The sequence below is a fragment of the Xyrauchen texanus genome, chromosome 33 (genome assembly GCF_025860055.1).
Source record: "Xyrauchen texanus isolate HMW12.3.18 chromosome 33, RBS_HiC_50CHRs, whole genome shotgun sequence".
NCBI classification, from domain to species: domain Eukaryota; kingdom Metazoa; phylum Chordata; class Actinopteri; order Cypriniformes; family Catostomidae; genus Xyrauchen; species Xyrauchen texanus.
In genome coordinates, this window is record NC_068308.1 from 35,602,950 (window position 1) to 35,621,282 (window position 18,333).

At 37.0% G+C, this 18,333-nt stretch overlaps 1 protein-coding gene across 19 annotated transcripts in view; it reads right to left on the reverse strand.

The window, feature by feature from the left end:
* Positions 1-3,435: 3,435 nt before the first annotated feature.
* LOC127626429 (janus kinase and microtubule-interacting protein 3-like) overlaps positions 3,436-18,333 on the reverse strand; it is a 67,155-nt gene continuing 52,257 nt past the window's right edge. For 5 of the 19 annotated variants that reach the window (XM_052102177.1, XM_052102176.1, XM_052102191.1 and 2 more), the window contains 16 exons: positions 17,972-18,007; positions 17,394-17,465; positions 16,443-16,559; positions 16,004-16,132; positions 13,510-13,593; positions 11,585-11,647; positions 9,142-9,240; positions 8,844-8,942; positions 7,188-7,247; positions 7,014-7,079; positions 6,813-6,881; positions 6,423-6,500; positions 6,009-6,335; positions 5,752-5,817; positions 5,516-5,582; positions 3,436-3,976 (listed from right to left, as the gene is read on the reverse strand). In XM_052102177.1, coding sequence (XP_051958137.1) covers positions 3,945-3,976; positions 5,516-5,582; positions 5,752-5,817; positions 6,009-6,335; positions 6,423-6,500; positions 6,813-6,881; positions 7,014-7,079; positions 7,188-7,247; positions 8,844-8,942; positions 9,142-9,240; positions 11,585-11,647; positions 13,510-13,593; positions 16,004-16,132; positions 16,443-16,559; positions 17,394-17,465; positions 17,972-18,007 — 1,464 coding nt within the window. In that variant the 3' untranslated portion in view covers positions 3,436-3,944. Of the gene's footprint in view, positions 3,977-5,515; positions 5,614-5,751; positions 5,818-6,008; positions 6,336-6,422; positions 6,501-6,812; positions 6,882-7,013; positions 7,080-7,187; positions 7,248-8,843; positions 8,943-9,141; positions 9,241-11,584; positions 11,648-13,509; positions 13,594-16,003; positions 16,133-16,442; positions 16,560-17,393; positions 17,466-17,971; positions 18,008-18,333 lie in introns of all 19 variants that reach the window. The other 14 variants (XM_052102194.1, XM_052102193.1, XM_052102195.1 and 11 more) reach the window with 7 other exon arrangements.

The following is an 18,333-nucleotide window of genomic DNA, read 5'->3' on the forward strand; positions in this document are numbered from 1 at the left end:
ATATATATATATATATAAACTGTATTTTAAAGATCATTTTGTAAAAATCCAAATAACTTTACAGATCTTTTTTGTTCAATGAACCATAAACAATTAATGAATATGCACCTGTGGAACGGTCATTAAGACACTAACAGCTTACAGATGGTAGGCAATTAAGGTCACAGTTATACAAATATGGACACTAAAGAGACCTTTCTACTGACTCTGAAAAACACCAAAATAAAGATGCCCAGGGTCCCTGCTCATCTGTGTGAACATGCCTTAGACATGCTGCATGGAGGCATGAGGACTGCAGATGTGGCCAGGGCAATAAATTGCAATGTCCATACTGTGAGACGCCAAAGACAGTGCTACAGTTAGACAGGAAGGACAGCTGATCGTCCTCGCGGTGGCAGACCACGTGCAACAACACTTGTACAGGGTCGGTACATCCGAATATCACACTTGCGGGACAGGTACAGGATGGCGGCAACAACAACTGCCAGGAATGCACAATCCCTCCATCAGTGCTCAGACTGTCCGCAATAGGTTGAGAGAGGCTGGACTGTGGGCTTGTAGGACTGTTGTAAGGTAGGTCCTTACCAGACATCACCGGAAACAACTTCACCTATGGGCACAAACCCACATTTGCTGGACCAGACAGGACTGGCAAAAAGTGCTCTTCACTGATGAGTCACGGTTTTGTCTCACCAGGGAAGATGGTTGGACTCGTGTTTATCGTCAAAGGAATAGGTGTTACACCGAGGCCTGTACTCTGGAGTGGGATCGATTTGGAGGTGGAGGGCCCATCATGGTCTGGGGTGGTGTGTCACAGCATCATCGGACTGAGCTTGTTGCCATTGCAGGCAATCTCAACACTGTGCATTATAGTGAAGTCATCCTCATCCCTCATGTGGTACCCTTCCTGTAGACTCATCCTGACATGATCCTCCAGCATGACAATGCCAACAGCCATACTGCTCATTCTGTGCATGATTTCCTGCAAGACAGGAATGTCAGTGTTCTGCTATGGCCAGTGAAGAGTCCGGATCTCAATCCCATTGAGCACGTCTGGGACCTGTTGGATTGGAGGGAGAGGGCTAGGGCCATTCCCCCCAGAAATGTCCGGGAACTTGCAAGTGCCTTTGTGGATGTGTGGAGAAACATCTCACAGCAAGAACTGGCGAATCTGCAGCAGTCCATGAGGAGGAGATGGACTGCAGTTCTTAATGCAGCTGGTGGCCGTCACTTTTGAACCAGCAGTAATACAACAAGGCCAATTACATGTCTAAGAACTTCACAATTGTATTTAAAACTAGACAATATTTTTATTTTATCATCAGGGATATCATTATTTGTCATTGACCTATAAGCAATTGTGTGTTTTTACATCTTTTAAATATCACAGATCACCTCTGGTCCATTGTTTATAAACGAGTGTAATTACAAGATCTAAAGTAGGACTATCTTTATAAAAAAAAGTCAAAGTTATTTATTTATCTGCTCTAATTGTCCTTTCTAAGAATTATTTTATTGCCTCAAAAATTACATTACTAAGTATAAATAAAATGTGTTACTCATTCTGAAGTTAAACAGTGAGATGCTGAATGCACTGCAGATGTCATTTACAGTGTGTCTGGTCTCATCTGTGCATGTGGAGATGTGGGAAAGACCATCTGGAGGTTTGAAGATGTGCCCAAACGAAAGGGAATCCTGCCACATATGCTGAAAGCCTCTGGAAGTTAATGCGTTAAAACACACTTTCAAGCCAGCATGGGTCATAAAATCACACAATGGCAGAATGGTGAGAAAAGCCAGAGGAAAGTAGGGTTTACATTTCATTTAGTCTACCTGACATGTGTACATATATGTAGATTCATTCCCATTTCCAGAGAAATGGAATCCAAATGAAATCCATAAAATATGCAGGTCAACCACAGTTGATGGTATTGAATTGAGGAACATCTATATTCTGCAAACAACTCAGTCTATAATAAAATCCTAAATCCAGGGTGTGAAAAAGAAGACTTTTTTTCTTTCCATATCAAACGCTCCTAAATTCATATCATATAGCAAAAATTGTTTTTTGCTTGCCTTTGGAAGGAGCAAAGCTTTAACTTCAAAGTGCATGATCATATTTCTAAACACTCAAAGGACTCCCGGGTATCTGCGAGCCACAGCTCGAATATTCCGGATCATTCTGCTTCCCTGCTTCTTTTATGTTTGTAAGGCAGTGGCATTTCTTAGTAGTAGATGTAACAGAGTGAGATGTGCCAGAGGCGAAAAACCTAGATTTGACAACTATCTCCTCTCCTCCATTCCTCTCTCATTTTCTCCATACCTGAGATGAATTTTAGCAGACACTAAAGTATATTAGCTGCCTGACATGAATATCTATTACAGTAGTTTAACTCCTAAAGTAACACATTCACAAAATTTCCTTTAGAAACATTTTCAGGTGTATTGAATTATTGATATAATTGTAATTTATATATTTATGGTCTCCAATTGAGAAAACAAATGGAAATTTGCACACAAAAAAATGATTAGAAGAAAAGGTTAATTTAGTTGCTGGCCCATTTTACCTGAACTCAGTGGTGTTGACACAGTGGGGACTTTTAGTTATTGGGCTATAACATTTGTTTTTGGTTACATATTTTCAACATGAAATGATAAGAGACCTAACTTAACAAACAAAGAGCAGTTTGGAAAATGTGAACATAGATATTTTAATGCTGCTTTTAATGTGGCCCATTCAACCTGATACCACTCAAAGTTCATAACAGCAATGTGAGTTTATAAATATAGCTGCAAGAGGCAATCATCGGAGTCCAAACTGTTTGTAAATGACCAAGATTGCCAAATTTGAACAAACAGATCTTGATGATGCTCTGGATCCAGTTGTATTGGTTGTTATATGTCAGCACCAAGTTTACAAGTTTAAAGATTTTCTTTATTTATTGTGCCCCCAAGCATAGGACATTTGGCATATGTCCAAAGAGTGCCCTGTTGTCCATGTGTACCAAGTTTTATAAAGTTGGGACATTGCACTCACAAGATCAAGGCCATACAGTCATTATGGGCCATACCTTAAATATATTGGCTTATATGTTCCAAAATACTTAATGAATCAATATACTTTGAACAACGTTTGGGCAAACTATCGGTTTAAAATCATAAACTTTGTAGTTCTGTGGCACCCTCTTCTTACTGTACTGTTGCTGGTAAGGTTAGAAGAACAAGAATATTTCAGCATGAGACATTTAACACAGTGAAAAGCATCCAAATGTTTCGATAAATACATGAAAAATTAAGACGGAAACAATAAACCTCAAAAATATGCACAAATCAACCTTACCTTGGGATCGCCAGAGTTTGAAGCTTTTCAAAGGTACTTATTGGACATTAAAATCATTAAAAAGAAATTGTGAAAAAGACCCAGAAACATCCTCTTATCAGTCTTCCTCTGATAAATTTATTTGAAATACTGCTCCTATACATTAGAAAACCAGACATGTTTTAATTCCAACATTTAAATTTCAGGTCCATTTCTAACATTGCACAGAAAGGGGCTAGCGCCACCACGCCAGCACCATGACTATGACGTGCCACCAGGAACCACAGTAGAGTGAGTGTAAACAGTGGGAGGAAGGATTTTACTGTAACACCTCTCATTCCATCAGGCTTCCAAAGGGAAGCAGCCTCCAGCAACCACCTGCTTGGCAGGGAAAGGAGAGAGCATTTCAATTTAAGAGTCCTTAAATTCCACACGCAACGAGGTCACACAAAGCAAAGTTTAAAAGGTCAGGAGGATAAAAACACAAGATAGAGACAGCACCATATTCCATTAGCCGCAGGTCATGAAGAGGCCAGTTTAAGTTGATGTGAACAGTTTAAAGTCTCGTATCAGCACAGAATTGATGGCTGGGACCTCTGATGACACAAGTGTGGCCGCTCCTCTGTTACAGAAGATAGAACACTTGAAGCCTGTGTCCTACACAAAAAACATAACATTCAAATCAGTGGCTGACAACCTTGTGACCTAATGCTTATAAAATGGATCATGGTAATCATAGTTTGTGCCACAATACCATAAATAGTAGAGTTATTGTCTGTTTGTTTGCCTATCTATATATACACAGTATATCTGTCTGTCTGTCTGTCTGTCTATCTATCAGTCAGTCGGTCTGTCTGTCTGTCTGTCTATCCGTCAATCGATTGATCAGTCAGTTTGTCTGTCTATCTATCTATCTATCTATCCGTCAATCGATTGATCGGTCAGTTTGTCTGTCTATCTATCGGTCAGTTTGTCTATCTATCTATCGATCGGTCAGTTTATCTATCTATCTATCTATCTATCTATCTATCTATCTATCTATCTATCTATCTATCGGTCAGTTTGTCTATCTATCTATCGATCGGTCAGTTTATCTATCTATCTATCTATCTATCTATCTATCTATCTATCTATCTATCTATCTATCTATCTATCTATCCGTCAATCGATTGATCGGTCAGTTTGTCTATCTATCTATCTATCGGTCAGTTTGTGTATCTGTCTGTCTGTCTGTCTGTCTGTCTATCTATCTATCTGTCAATCGATTGATCGGTCAGTTTGTCTGTCTATCTATCTATCTATCTATCTATCTATCTATCTATTCATTCATCCATCCGTCTGTCAATTGACTGATCGGTCAGTTTGTCTATCTATCTGTCTGTCTGTCTTTCCATCTATCTATCATCTATCTATCTATCAATCAATACATTCATCCATCCGTCTGTCTGTCTGTCTATCGATCGGTCAGTTTGTCTATCTATCTGTCTGTCTGTCTGTCTATCTATCTGTCTTTCCATCTATCTATCATCTATCAATCAATCAATACATTCATTCATCCGTCTCTGTCTGTCTGTCAATCGATTGATTGATCAGTCAGTTTATCTATCTATCTATCTATCTATCTATCTATCTATCTATCTATCTATCTATCTATCTATCTATCTATCTATCTATCTATCTATCTATCTATCTATCTATCTATCTATCTATCTGTCTGTCCCCTAGCAATCACTCAGAACACTTTAACAACCACTTAGCAGCCTCCTCGCAACTGCTTAATAACTTCTTAGCAAAACACATTAGTAAGTAACTGTTGAGCAGTAACTGTTGCCCAGGCAACCACCCAAAACACACTAGAAACTACCTAGCAACCATGTGGCACGTCGTATATGACTGCTTTTAAAGTACACAAGGCAAAACCTTCAAACTACCTTGTTTTAAACTGTCAGACAAGTCTTTGTCAAGCAACAGACAAAATTTCATTTTCCAAATTATTATGACTTTATATTAATATCAATAACTGCAGTAACTATTGTGTTTGGTTGGAAATGATGGTTACCACTGATATCGTTTTTGTCTTAAAAGGCCCAGTTTTTTAAGGCAACAAGGAAAAAACTGATATAGAAGTACAGCATGATAATAAACAGTATGACAGACAAGTTTTATTATCTTGTGTATATGAAGTATATGTTTTACCAGGGTCCACTAAGCCACGTAACATCCTTTCTTTCTTGCTGGAAGAGCTACGACCAAAGAATGAAGGCTAAAGAAAAAAACAAAAATAAAAATAAAAACTGAACATAGGAACGAAAAACAAGACAACGGAACAAAGAGAAGAGAATTCCCGTTAATTTCGACAGAGATATAGATATTAGTGAAGATGGTCGTGTTGAACAAACGGTAAAAAATAAGCGTTCAGTCTAAACACTTACTTTTTCTTCTAGTTCCTTTATTTGTCGTTTCTGTGTCTCTATCCATTCTTCCAGCTCTTTTATTCTCTGTAAAGAAGAAAAACAGATTATTATACATTTTATCAACATAGCTTAAAGCCTATTGCCCATTATTAGCAAAAGAGACGAGACCTTTGATATGTCCCGCCACAACTCCCTGTTCCAGTAGGAAATATGTCAAAACAGGAAAGTCTTTATGCGTCTTATTTAAAACAAGATTTTAAGTCATAGACAGGTACCACTTGAGCATGTTGCAGCAGTTCCATCCTCTCTCTGAGTATCTGAGCATCTCTCTCTCGTAATTCACTGAGGACCTGCCTCTTCCACTGATTGACAGCTTCTCTCAGCGAATCACGGTCCTGCTCTGTCAGCAGCTCAGATACCTTCCCGCCAGTCTCTTCCAGTTGCAGTGCATCGAACAGCATCGCCTCCAACTCGAGGATACGCTTAGAAAGAAACGAGAGAGAGGAAACAGGGGTGTGGGCATGTGATGACACATATTTACCACCAGGGGTCCCAGGAATGCAGAAATAGTCCTCCTCATAGATCACTGATTCACTGCAGTGCTTGAGAATAAAACCATATCGTTTACTGCCCATTGGAAAAGCTTTGCACTGAATTGTAATCTCTTACACCAAAATGATGGGCCTTACCTTATGTGCCTGATCCAAAGACTGTTTCCTGTAGTCCAACTCCTCATCTAAATATCCTTTTTGTGTGCTAAAGTGCTCCTTTAGAGCAAAATGACAGGACAAAATAATTTGCATTATCCAAAGTCATCCTGCATATAAAAGTGGGTGAATCTCACACATTAAAAAAAATATATATAATTTCACATTTAAAATATGCATAAAGTGTAAAGAAATTCAAATGTGTTATTGATGACATCATACATTCTTATCGGTAATGCAATGAGAACTTAATGAGAATAAGAAGAATGCCAAAAAGAAACACAAAAGTAAAATGTCTGGATACATTACAGTAATTGAATGGAGAAATTGGAGATGTGTAATGTGTGTAATGGCCTTAAGGGATGCATTTACCTTTTCACTTTCAATGTCCAACATTTTCTGATGTAATCCTGATTTGGTGACCTCGATTTGCTCCAACCACTGGACCAAACAGAGACAACAAAAGACACAAACACTGGCAATTCATAAATACATTATGCAAGAAATGGACACAAAATGGTTAACAAAATAAAAGACATTTTTAAGAAAAAACAAACAAAAGCGAGTGCATACCTTTTCTGCTAAGGTTAATACCGTTCTGGCATGAATAACCACCACTTGCTCCTCATTGGTCAGATTCTGAGTGTCATCAAATGAAAGATGAGATATCAGTGACAAAAAAATGCATGCATATTCATACACCCAGACATGTCTAAGCACACACATTTACACATGAAATCAACATACACTTACGGCGTTATCCCCCAGAATGTCGAGTTTCTTCATCAGTTCTGTGATCACAATTTCCTGTATTGTGCAAAAAAGGGGAACACTTTTATTGGAGGAATATTAAGATATTAGTCACCCTCCAGATGAACAGCAGATCTGATCTGTTTACTAGGTGTTTTCGAGATGATATCAGTTCTACCTTTCCAATCTGTGGAGCATAAATGATTTCACAACTGACTGCAAGCTTTAAAATGAACCGTCAAAAGTTGTTAAATTGAAATCCAGTGTAATATAATAAGTGGTTAAAATGTTCTCAATGTTTGGGGTTTCTGATAACTGTTATCTAAAAATATATTACAATCTCTTTAGATAAATGTGAGAGTTTAAATAATGGGGGTAACTGGGACATGTTCTCACACTATATGGGGCAAGTTGTCAAAATGAGAACCTGCTTTATGAAACGCCAAACGATTAATGAAAGAGCAAAAATGGAAAAGATAAATTAAAAATATCAAACTATCGTTATTTTATAGTTTGATAATTTGACAACAGAAATGAGTAATTAGTGAACTGCCCCAACCACACATTTATTAAAAATACCCTTGTCCTGAGAACACAGTTCATCCTTTTGGTTGAAATCTACCTTGATTATATATTTGGCCCATTTCCTTAATGTATCCCAGTGTTTACTCAAGAACTATTATTACAAACGTATTAAATATAATGAAACCTAAATACATAATTAAAATAATATCTGTTAAATATATAAATTAACTAGAAAAATAAATACAATTACTAATAACAAAACATGAATATAAATATTAGGATTAAATAAAAACAGTATCTGATAAATACATAAGATTATTAATTATAAAAAATGTAATATTATAATTAAAAAAAATGGTATATAATAAATCTAATGCAAAAATAGAATACAAGAATAAAATAATTATAAAAAATATCAAATATTATTAAATAAAAACAGTATATTACAAATATATATATATATACACACAAAATGATAAATTCTAAAAATAAAAATATAATAATTAAATAAAAGTATATGATACATAAAAAAACACACACGCTCGCTCGCACACGCACGCGCTCGCACACACACGCTCTCACACACACGCTCGCACACACACACACACGCGCGCGCACACACGCACGCATGCGCACACACACACACACACACGTTGTGTTTCCATGTTTTATGGGGACTTTCCATAGATATAATGGTTTTTATACTGTACAAACTTTATATTCTATCCCCTAAACCTAACCCTACCCCTAAACCTAACCCTCACAGAAAACTTTCTGCATTTTTACATTTTCAAAAACATAATTTAGTATGATTTATAAGCTGTTTTCCTCATGGGGACCGACAAAATGTCCCCACAAGGTCAAAAATTTCGGGTTTTACTATCCTTATGGGGACATTTGGTCCCCACAAAGTGATAAATACACGCACACACACACACACACACACACACACACACACACACACACACACACACACACACACACACACACACACACACACACACACACACACACACTTTAAAATATTTTTGAACTAAGTGTTTCAAGTTAAAACAAGCATTTCAATTGAAGTTCAAAACCTTAGTGTTACTGAGACATAAAACTGCCATATTGTTAAGAGTAACTCACAGTAATGCCCTCTGCCTCACAGTAGATCTGTAGGGCACTCATGCCCTCAGCAAAATGAATGTTATGGAAGTTTATGGCTGGAGATCTTCTCTCTCTTTCCTGGAGAAAAAGAAAAATGTGAAGGAACTTCACTGTAACACCAAGCAACACGCTCTATAATGAGAGTTTTACAAGTCATATAAAAAATATGATCATTCATCCAATTGCTCTGACAAAGATGATTCACCATTCTTCTGTTCCTAAGTCTAAATCTGTGTCTGATCAATTCTGGAGTAAAAACAATATTCGTCACACTCACTTCAAGTTCAAGAATTCTGAACTCCAAGAGTTCATTTTGGTCTTTCGCATCCTGAATTTCATTTTTAAGTCGGGTCTCCTCTGTCTCCATGTTTTTAAGCTGTAACCGGAACAAAAAGGCACAAAAACTGACGGTTAAATATCCTCTTACAGGAAAACCTTACAAGATAACGGATGAGCTTCAATCAGAAGCTGAAAATGCCTTACAGAATTTCATTAACACACTTCTTGATCTGAAAGAGGGTAATTTCCAAGTCATTCATAAAGTACCTTTTAGACTTTTTGTTTGATCATAAAAAGCACAAATGTCATAGAGGTTAAGCTCAAGGTGTAACAGTCAAGAGGACAGTGGGGGAATATTTTTCTGAAATAGTTTTGCGTTCCCTAGCAATAAATTAACCATGGTTTTACTATAGTAACTATATTTTAAACTTGATATGTGATTGTAAAACCACAGTAATATTACAGGAAAATGAAAACTATGATAACAAAAATTAAAATTATAATAATTTATAAATAACATAATTTTGTGGTTTTACTACAAATACCAAAATCATAACCACAAAAATGAGCATGGCTAATCTATAGTAAAACCATGGTTTTACTACATGGATAGCGTCCTGAGACCCCTGCATTACTGCTGTGTGCATTTTCCATTCCCCTTTTGAATTGTTACTAGTAGCTTCTAAGAAACATGCAAAAAAACTAAAACAACAAAAACACTTTTTTTAGACAGTGGGACTGAGTTGTGAAATTTGAAATAATACCAAGCTACAGAAATAGTTGGTTATTCATGTTTGTGAGCTGTTACAGACATTCATCAGAAATGAGCATAATTCATTCTGATTCAAAGTAATGGCCAGCATCAATCACTGCCGACCATGTTAAAATAAATGATAAATTCTGAATCTGTGTATTGATTATCATTGTCCCATGTCTGCCAAACATGTTGAGTGGTCCAAACATCATCTGCAGCCTGAAACACATTTTAGGAGTGAATGCACTTGGCAGCACAGGAAAGCTATAGGATGCTCCCTTGCTGCATAATTAAGGAATTACTTAACCTCCAGTCTGCACTGGTCTCAGAACAGTTTGAATGCACCTTATTTTCATCCTAACTCCATATACAGCATCTGAAAGCAACGTTGAACCATTGATTTATAATGCACAGTGAAGATAGGATATTTGAAGGGAAATTTGCCTTTAGTCCACGTACGTGGTCATTGTGTTTATCAGTGTGCTGTTTCGTGATAAATCGCTAACATTTTTAAAATGACATATCGTATTAAACTAGAGACTCTACTCTTTTGACTCAAACAGGCTTTAATGTAAAAACTTACTTGGGTTTCTTACCAGGTGTAGTTTTGTTGACATTTCTCCCAAAGACAAAATCCATTGTGGTCAGCGCCATTTTGTTTTGTCACATGACATGGTGCGTAGATATTTTAACCCTTTAATGACAGCCTAGAGTCTCCTGAACTGAGATCAGTTGGTTTAAATGAGATTAAATTACGCATAGCCTATAGCAATGCCAAAACGCAATGTCAACGTATGTGGATGCGGGATTTCAGGAGGATACAGTATACTGTATTAAAACCATAGTTTCTGCCAAATAAACATGGTTACTGAATTTACTTTTCATAGTTACTACAATATTACTAGAATAAGACCATGGTTTCTGCCACAAAAACAAAACATGGTTAGCCTACAACAGTCATGGTTACCACAATATTACTGTAGAAAAATTATTTCTGCCAAAAAATATGGTTACGACAGTCTACACTATTACCTTTGTAAAACCATAGTTCAACTATGGTATTTGTAAAAGTTAAACCATAATAATCACAAAATTATGATTTTTATTACCATAGTTTTCATTTTCCTGTATTATCACTATGGTTTCACTACAAATGTCTGGATTAAAATATGGTTATTTGTAGTAAAACCATGGTAAGTTTATTGCGAGGGAATTAAAAACTACTGCGAGGGCACGCAAAACTATTTCAGAAAAACAATTCCCATCCTGTCCTCAAAGGGGCTCCATACTAACCTCATTACTTATAAAATATTTGTAACAAATGACTGACTCAGATGGTTACCCTATGACCAAAGACACAAAAAACAAACAAACATTGCAATACCAGGGTGGACAAAACACCACTTTAACAGGGGATGTTACTGTCTCCTCTAAGTTTCCATATTGCATGTACAAAAGTGGCTAATGTACCCAATTTTACCCTTTATTCTTGTTAACCAGCCTATATGAAGTTTAATCATTGAACTTTATTGTTAAAAATCCCATAATTTGTATTTAAAACGTACCTGTAACTGTACTTAAAGTTTGCAAACGTGCAAATGTTATTATGAATTAAAAAAAAAGTTTTCTACTTTTGATCTGTTTCCGAGATGACATGTTTGCTACAACAGGAAGCCTCTGCACACACCTTTTCTACAAGCTCCTGGTTGCGTTGGTATAAAGCTTGTTTATCCTCAATCCATTTCATATCCTGAAAGACATACATAATATCAGATGATATGAATATTAGTCGATATTATAGTGTAATACCAATGATACAAGGTCATGCATGAGCAATGATAGTTTGAAATATAATTCACTTTATGAAGCACATGCAATTAATTGCTGACTTGTAAAATCTCACAAACCTCAAACACTTGGACACAAAATCACAGCCAGACTCTCATTTCTGTACCTTCAGAACATTTCTGATACCAGAGCAATTTCACCAGCCGGTGTAAAGCCTCACAGCCCACACTGATATATAAGCACCACTGATCTATATTCAGCTTTCATGTTTTCTTCATTGAGGGAATATATGACTCTTCTCTTCATAGAGAGAAATACCAATAGTTGAAGAAATATTTTCCATTAAAGGGGCATCATGAGGAACATTCCTTGGTCTTTTTAAGTGTTCAGAAACTTATCCCATTTGGACACTGGATACATAGAATTATTCTTAAACACTAAAATAACGAACGATTACAGTAAAATGTGGAAAAGGCCAACAAACTTTTACTGTGTGTAGCACCTGCAGCTCTGCATATCCTTCTGAAGGATTGAACCATTTTTAATAGTTTCAGCAGCACATTTCAGCGCAAACTGTTTTGTAAACCTATCACAGTGTAATGCAGATTTAGAAAAAAGGGGTCGTTCTTGAAGGATTGGGCTATTAGACAATTCTTAGACCTGACAGCAAACCCACAGCCCGTGAGTAAACGCAGGAACGCTACATCTCATATAACAAGCAAAGGGAGTGTTTACATAGAAGTTTTAAAGAAAAAAAGTGCTCTAAATTGCTAGATCTCACCAACTAATGGCACTTTTCCACTGTTCGACTCGCCTCAACTCTACTCTCTTTACTTTTCTGAGCTTGCATTTCCACTGCAGTTTAGTGCCGCATCAACGTGAGTGGGATTATAGGCTGATCGTCATAGTTGAGCCACCTCTACTGCCGTGACATCATCTTAAAAATGACACAAACTGACCAAAACAATAACACGACCACTAGCTGTTAGCTACTATCTCATTGTACTGCATGGGGATTTTTTTACACAAGTGTAACAGTTAAATTGGCCTGGTTGTTTTAGAAGCTTCCAGTAGCTGGTCAACTAAATAAAGTGAAGCTTTCAAGCAGAGTATAGAGTTAACGTAACAAAATGTACCATCCTCCATCGTGGCTGAGTCCAGGGCACTCTCCCTCCCATTGCTTGCCGGTTTAGATGGCATCCCATTTGGTCGAACCACTTCCACTTTTCCTTGATGGTTCTGAAGCCACTTAAGTTTTTTTTACTTTTCCCTACACTGCTGGTAGCCGTAAGTGGCCAACAGCTGAGACACTTCTTGAGAGGTTTCGCTCATCGCTAACGAGTGGAACATCTACACCTCGTTTATTGACCACAGCGTGGTTTTGCGCACAGCCATTTCTTTTTACAATTCGAAAGTCGCGTGAACAAATTATACTCTTATCACTGTTGCTAACTTTAAAACTAGCGGGTTGATGTCACATGTCGGAAATCCAGTGACGCTGGCAGTGTCGATTCTCCCTGACCAATCCGTGATCTGCAGGATTTTGATGTCCCATTTAGTATCGGCTCGGCTCGCTTGGAACCTCGACCAAGGTGGTACTAAAAAAAGTCGAGTCGAAGTTGTACCATGCAGTGGAATAGCCCATAATTATCAAATCATTCCTGAAATACAACTGCGTTCCCTACCAAAATGAAATCCTACATGACAAGATTTGCACAATATTCTATGTCAGTCCAGAACTACTGTTGTCATCACAGTCTTTAATGCAGTTATACAACTAGAAGTGTTGCTAAATTCAATTTGGATTCAGTAGCACTCTTTTACCTGTCCCTGTTGACTCAGAACACACTCCAGATCTGATATTCTGGTCTGATACCGGATCAGTTCAGCCTGCAGTTGCTCTCGAGTCTAAAGCAGACAGTTAACAGCAGAGACATTTAAAGTATATGTAAGAATGGCAGTACAGAAAAATGAGCAACTACACTGGAAGGTTTTCTGATGAAAATGTGAGTGGTGCTTTTCATTGTGTTTTGGGTAGCTGCCAGAGCATTGCCATGCAGTTGCTAAAGTGTTCTCAGTGGATTTCAGCATTTTCTAGTGCAGGGGTTTTCAAACCTTTGATGCCAAGAACCCCCAAATTTGATAATCCCTCTGCGAGGAACCCTCTGTGCAAGAAATAGGGCTGGTACTCATACAGATTTTTTGATTCTAGTCTATACCGACTCATATGGGTATATTTCAGTTAAATTGTCCCCTTTGCTTACATATGAAAGACATTTTATCCCAGATAATACTGTTAATTATACAGGGGACCTTCTAACTAGGTACATTACGAAAATAAAAATCTTAATAATGATATTTTATTATTTCTTTTAATCATTTTGGTCACATTTAAAAATGAACAAATCCATGTAATCAATCAATAAATAAGATATTATATTTCATATATAATTTTTTGTTACATGTTTATTGTTTAATTGCCTAATTTGTACTATTTACAGGTATTCACATTGATTTGTTGAAAATGTGCTAAAAACTGGTACTGTCTCTTTAAGAAAACCGGCATTTTTGTAAAGAGCGTCTGTAAATGAGCACATGTTAAAGAGAGAGGACTCAAAGTACTTTATCTCATCTGTGCCATGCATGATTAGATTTAAATGTTCATGTTTTGTTGTTTCTGATCAACAACTGACTGTAGAGAACAGAAAGGGTACTAAAAGACACATTATTCATTGATAAATGGGTCGCTTGGATCTCCTTCTTGGACACACATATCACGGAACAACTTTTACTCTCATCTAGGTTGTTCAAATGAAGAGGTGATGCTTTGGAAAATCAATATTTTTACCCACTCCTATAGAAGAGTATACAATAAAAATTAAATATAGTTTTAAAATGGCTTTATAGAGAACAGTTAAAAAACAACCCTTATTATACTAATATATATTTTTTTACAATATATAATGTTTTGCCAATTAGTGGCCAAGCAAGAAACCCTCAAGGGCCACCAACAGTTCAAATTTTCACTTACGTTTAAGTAGTAGAAACTAAATAACTTTTTCCTCCGATTCATTGGTTTTTGTTTTTAAGCTCCGCCCACTAGGTTGTCCGCTATTAAAAAGGTTTCGAAAAACCTAAGTTCGATTTGCTTGAAATTTTGCATCATCTAGAGACACTCATGACAAAATGTTTTGAGATTCATGATGATAAACCAAACTGTTCTTGTATTTCGCATCAACTAATTCGATGTCGGGCACATGATGCTGTCTCTTCACAATAATTTAGTGCAATGACACGAAACTATATGTCATCACAATCATGATCTGGGGAGTACCTGCATAGTTTCGGCACAGCACCACCTTGTGATCAAGAAACTGGCTATTTTTGCTCATAACTTGCCTAAAATCATGAGACTGGTCGCTTTAGATTCCTCGGGGCATACGTCGAATGAATCCCAGTTTGCCATGGTCGGCCATACTGTCTACAATTTTAAATCCGTTTTGCATGAAATTTTCAGTGCATCATCTTGGAACAGTCATGAAAAAAAGTTATGAAACCGTTTTTATGTAACGCGTAAAACCACTCTCGTGTAACGTGTAAACAAATAAGTAAAGCAAGATGCCAATAAGGATCTGAAGCTGTATCTGATAAATGCTTCGGTGTACTGAATTTAAACTTCATATGTGGCATTGGGACCAAGCCCTGACAATACCATACAAATTTTGTTACAGTGCCACCTATTGGTCAAAAGTTATCAAGTCATCAAACTAATGTCTTTTTTCACAACTTTGCTTAAAATCATCACCAAAATGTAAAAATCAATCCAAATGTTTGCCATTGATGTGCATTGCTCCGTAATTGCTGCTTGCAGCTATATTTTACTTTATTGTATTGACAGCCAAAGGAAAAAAAATATAATTAAATTAATCATGATTGAATTAAGGATTTCTCACTGAAATAGTAATAATGTCAAATAAAATAAGTTTTTTGCAGACCCCCTGGCACAAGTCCCCATACCCCCAGTTTAAAAGCCCCAGTTCTAGGGTTTTCTGGGTGGTTGATAGTCTTACTGGCGTGAAGCTTTTATTTGATTTTTTTTACATTAATAAGTCTTAGTAGTTTTCTAAGAAATTTAGGAAATTATGTGGAGTGAAATTACGAAAAATCCAACAGAAACCCTTGTCATGGCTGGCGAGCACACAAGGTAATAATCCAAAAAGCATCCTATTCATATGAGCCATTCAGCATTCAGGCCAGAGTTGTTGTTATAAGAGTGCATATATAAATATTTTAGAGATGAGATGTTTGAATGATTTACCTTGACCTCCTTCTCTGCATCAAATGTTCCCCCGACTTGTTCCTGCAGGAGAGCATACGCTCGCTGAAGAGCCTGATACTCCATTGTCAGCTGACGGAAACGTAGCTCTGTTTCTTCTTTAAGCATTCCCTGAACACAGGAAGATGACTAGTTTACAGTCATAGTTTAAAGATACAATCGCACACACATGTTGGTGTTACTGTAATCCCGAAGACTGTCCATTGACATCTATTGTGTTCACATTTACCAAACAATATGTTCTATCCCTTTACCCACAAAGACACATTTATGTACTTTTAGATTTGAATTAAACCCTTATTATGTGTTTAAGCTGTTTGAATTATGGGAATGATGGTGTGGGTTATTTCAGTTTTTTTTCTATATTGTGAGGACCTTTTGGTCCTTACAATTTAGGTGAAACAGAAGCGCACACACAAACCTCTTCGAGGTCATCGTCGGGTGTGCATGGCGTTCTGTCAGTGTGGTGGGAAATAGATGAGCCATCTGAGTCTATAGAGCCTTCTTCATCATAGCCAAAAAACGTCTCCACCACCGGCTATACACACACACACACACACACACACACACACACACACACACACACACACACACACACACACACACACACACACACACACACGAAAACATGAAAACCCCTTGCTTGTACTGTAGTCTTAAAGGGATAGTTCACCCAAAAATGATTGTTCGCTCTCATGCCATCCCAGACGTGCATGACTTTCTTTCTTCTGCTGAACACAAACAAAGATAATTAGAAGAATATTTCAGCTCTGTAGATCCATACAATGCAAGTAAATGGTGACTAGAACATTGAAGCTCAAAAAATCACATCATGGCAGCATAAAAGTATACCATATGACTCCAGTGGTTAAATCTTTGACTTCAGAAGCGATATGATAGTGGGTGTGGGTGAGAAACAGATCAATATTTAAGTATTTTCTTTTTTTACAATAAATCTCTATAAATTTCACATTCTGAAAGTGAAAGTGGAGATTTATAGTAAAAACGTATTGAAATATTGATCTGTTTCTCACCCAAAGTGATTGCTTTGGTTCAAAAGTCATATATGAAACTTTATTAAGAGATTAATAAAGATTAATAATAATGAATAATTTACTAAGAGATTTATTAAGATTATTAAGAGTCATATTGATTACTTTTATGCTACCTTTATGTGATTTTTGGACCTTCAAAGCTCTGGTCACCCTTTATTTGCATTGACAGGACCAAACTGAGATATTCTTCTAAAAATCTTTGTGTTCAGCAAAGTCATACACATCAGGGATGGCAGGAGGGTGAGTAAATTATAAGAGAATCCACATTTTTGGGTGAACTATCCCTTTAAAATCAGACAGTCCTTATGTTTACGTACCCTACAGGTTCTGAATGGCTTCTTCCTGCGCAGACTGTCCTGCCTCCTGTATCTTAACAGCATGTCTCTCTCCTAAAACAAAAAAACCAAGAATGACAATGATCAAAACAGTTTTAGTAAATCTAAAACTCTCCATTACATGAGAAATCCTTGCTTCTAGCACTGTATCTTGTGTATAACTATGGCCATTTATTTGATTCATTCTGAACCTCACATTCAGTATGCATTGTCGATCATTTGAGATGCTATTGTAACTGGTCCAGCTCGACCCGCTCCGAGTGGGATTCGAACCAGGGTCTCCAGCATGGGATGCAGGCGTGATAATGAGGCGTCTAAATGCTACAGCCTCTTACATCAGTCGCTAGTGCACATTTGAGGCCAGGGGCGTGAGGTTTACACAATGCACAGCTACTTACCAGCTGGCAACCATTACATTAATTTCATTCACCCTTTGAGAAAACAGTGGTGATGAAATACTCTCTCTCCAACAACAAACATTCATCATAACATCGTCATTTTCATCTGGACTGTGTTTAGTCAACATGAAAAAAACACTATCATTTCACAAAATAACTCACAATCACAGTCTTTACGTATCCAGCTGTTTCCAGAGCCTGGAAAGAAAAATGAAATAAACTTATCAAAGAACAGTATTTTATTTTTTCAACATGACACCAAAATTGATCCTATTTACTTGCTTAATGCATATTTCTGGTCTTATTGTAACAACGAATTGTTGCATTTTACACCAAACCAATACCTTTGTATTCTTTTATCAAACTGTAATAACTTGAAACAATGTTTCTATTTTATTAAAATGCTACAAATCGGGGTCTGGGGAAGCTCAGCGATATTGACGCTGACTACCACCCCTGGAGTCACGAGTTTGAATCCAGGGCGTGCAGAGTGACTCCAGCCAGGTCTCCTAAGCAACCAAATT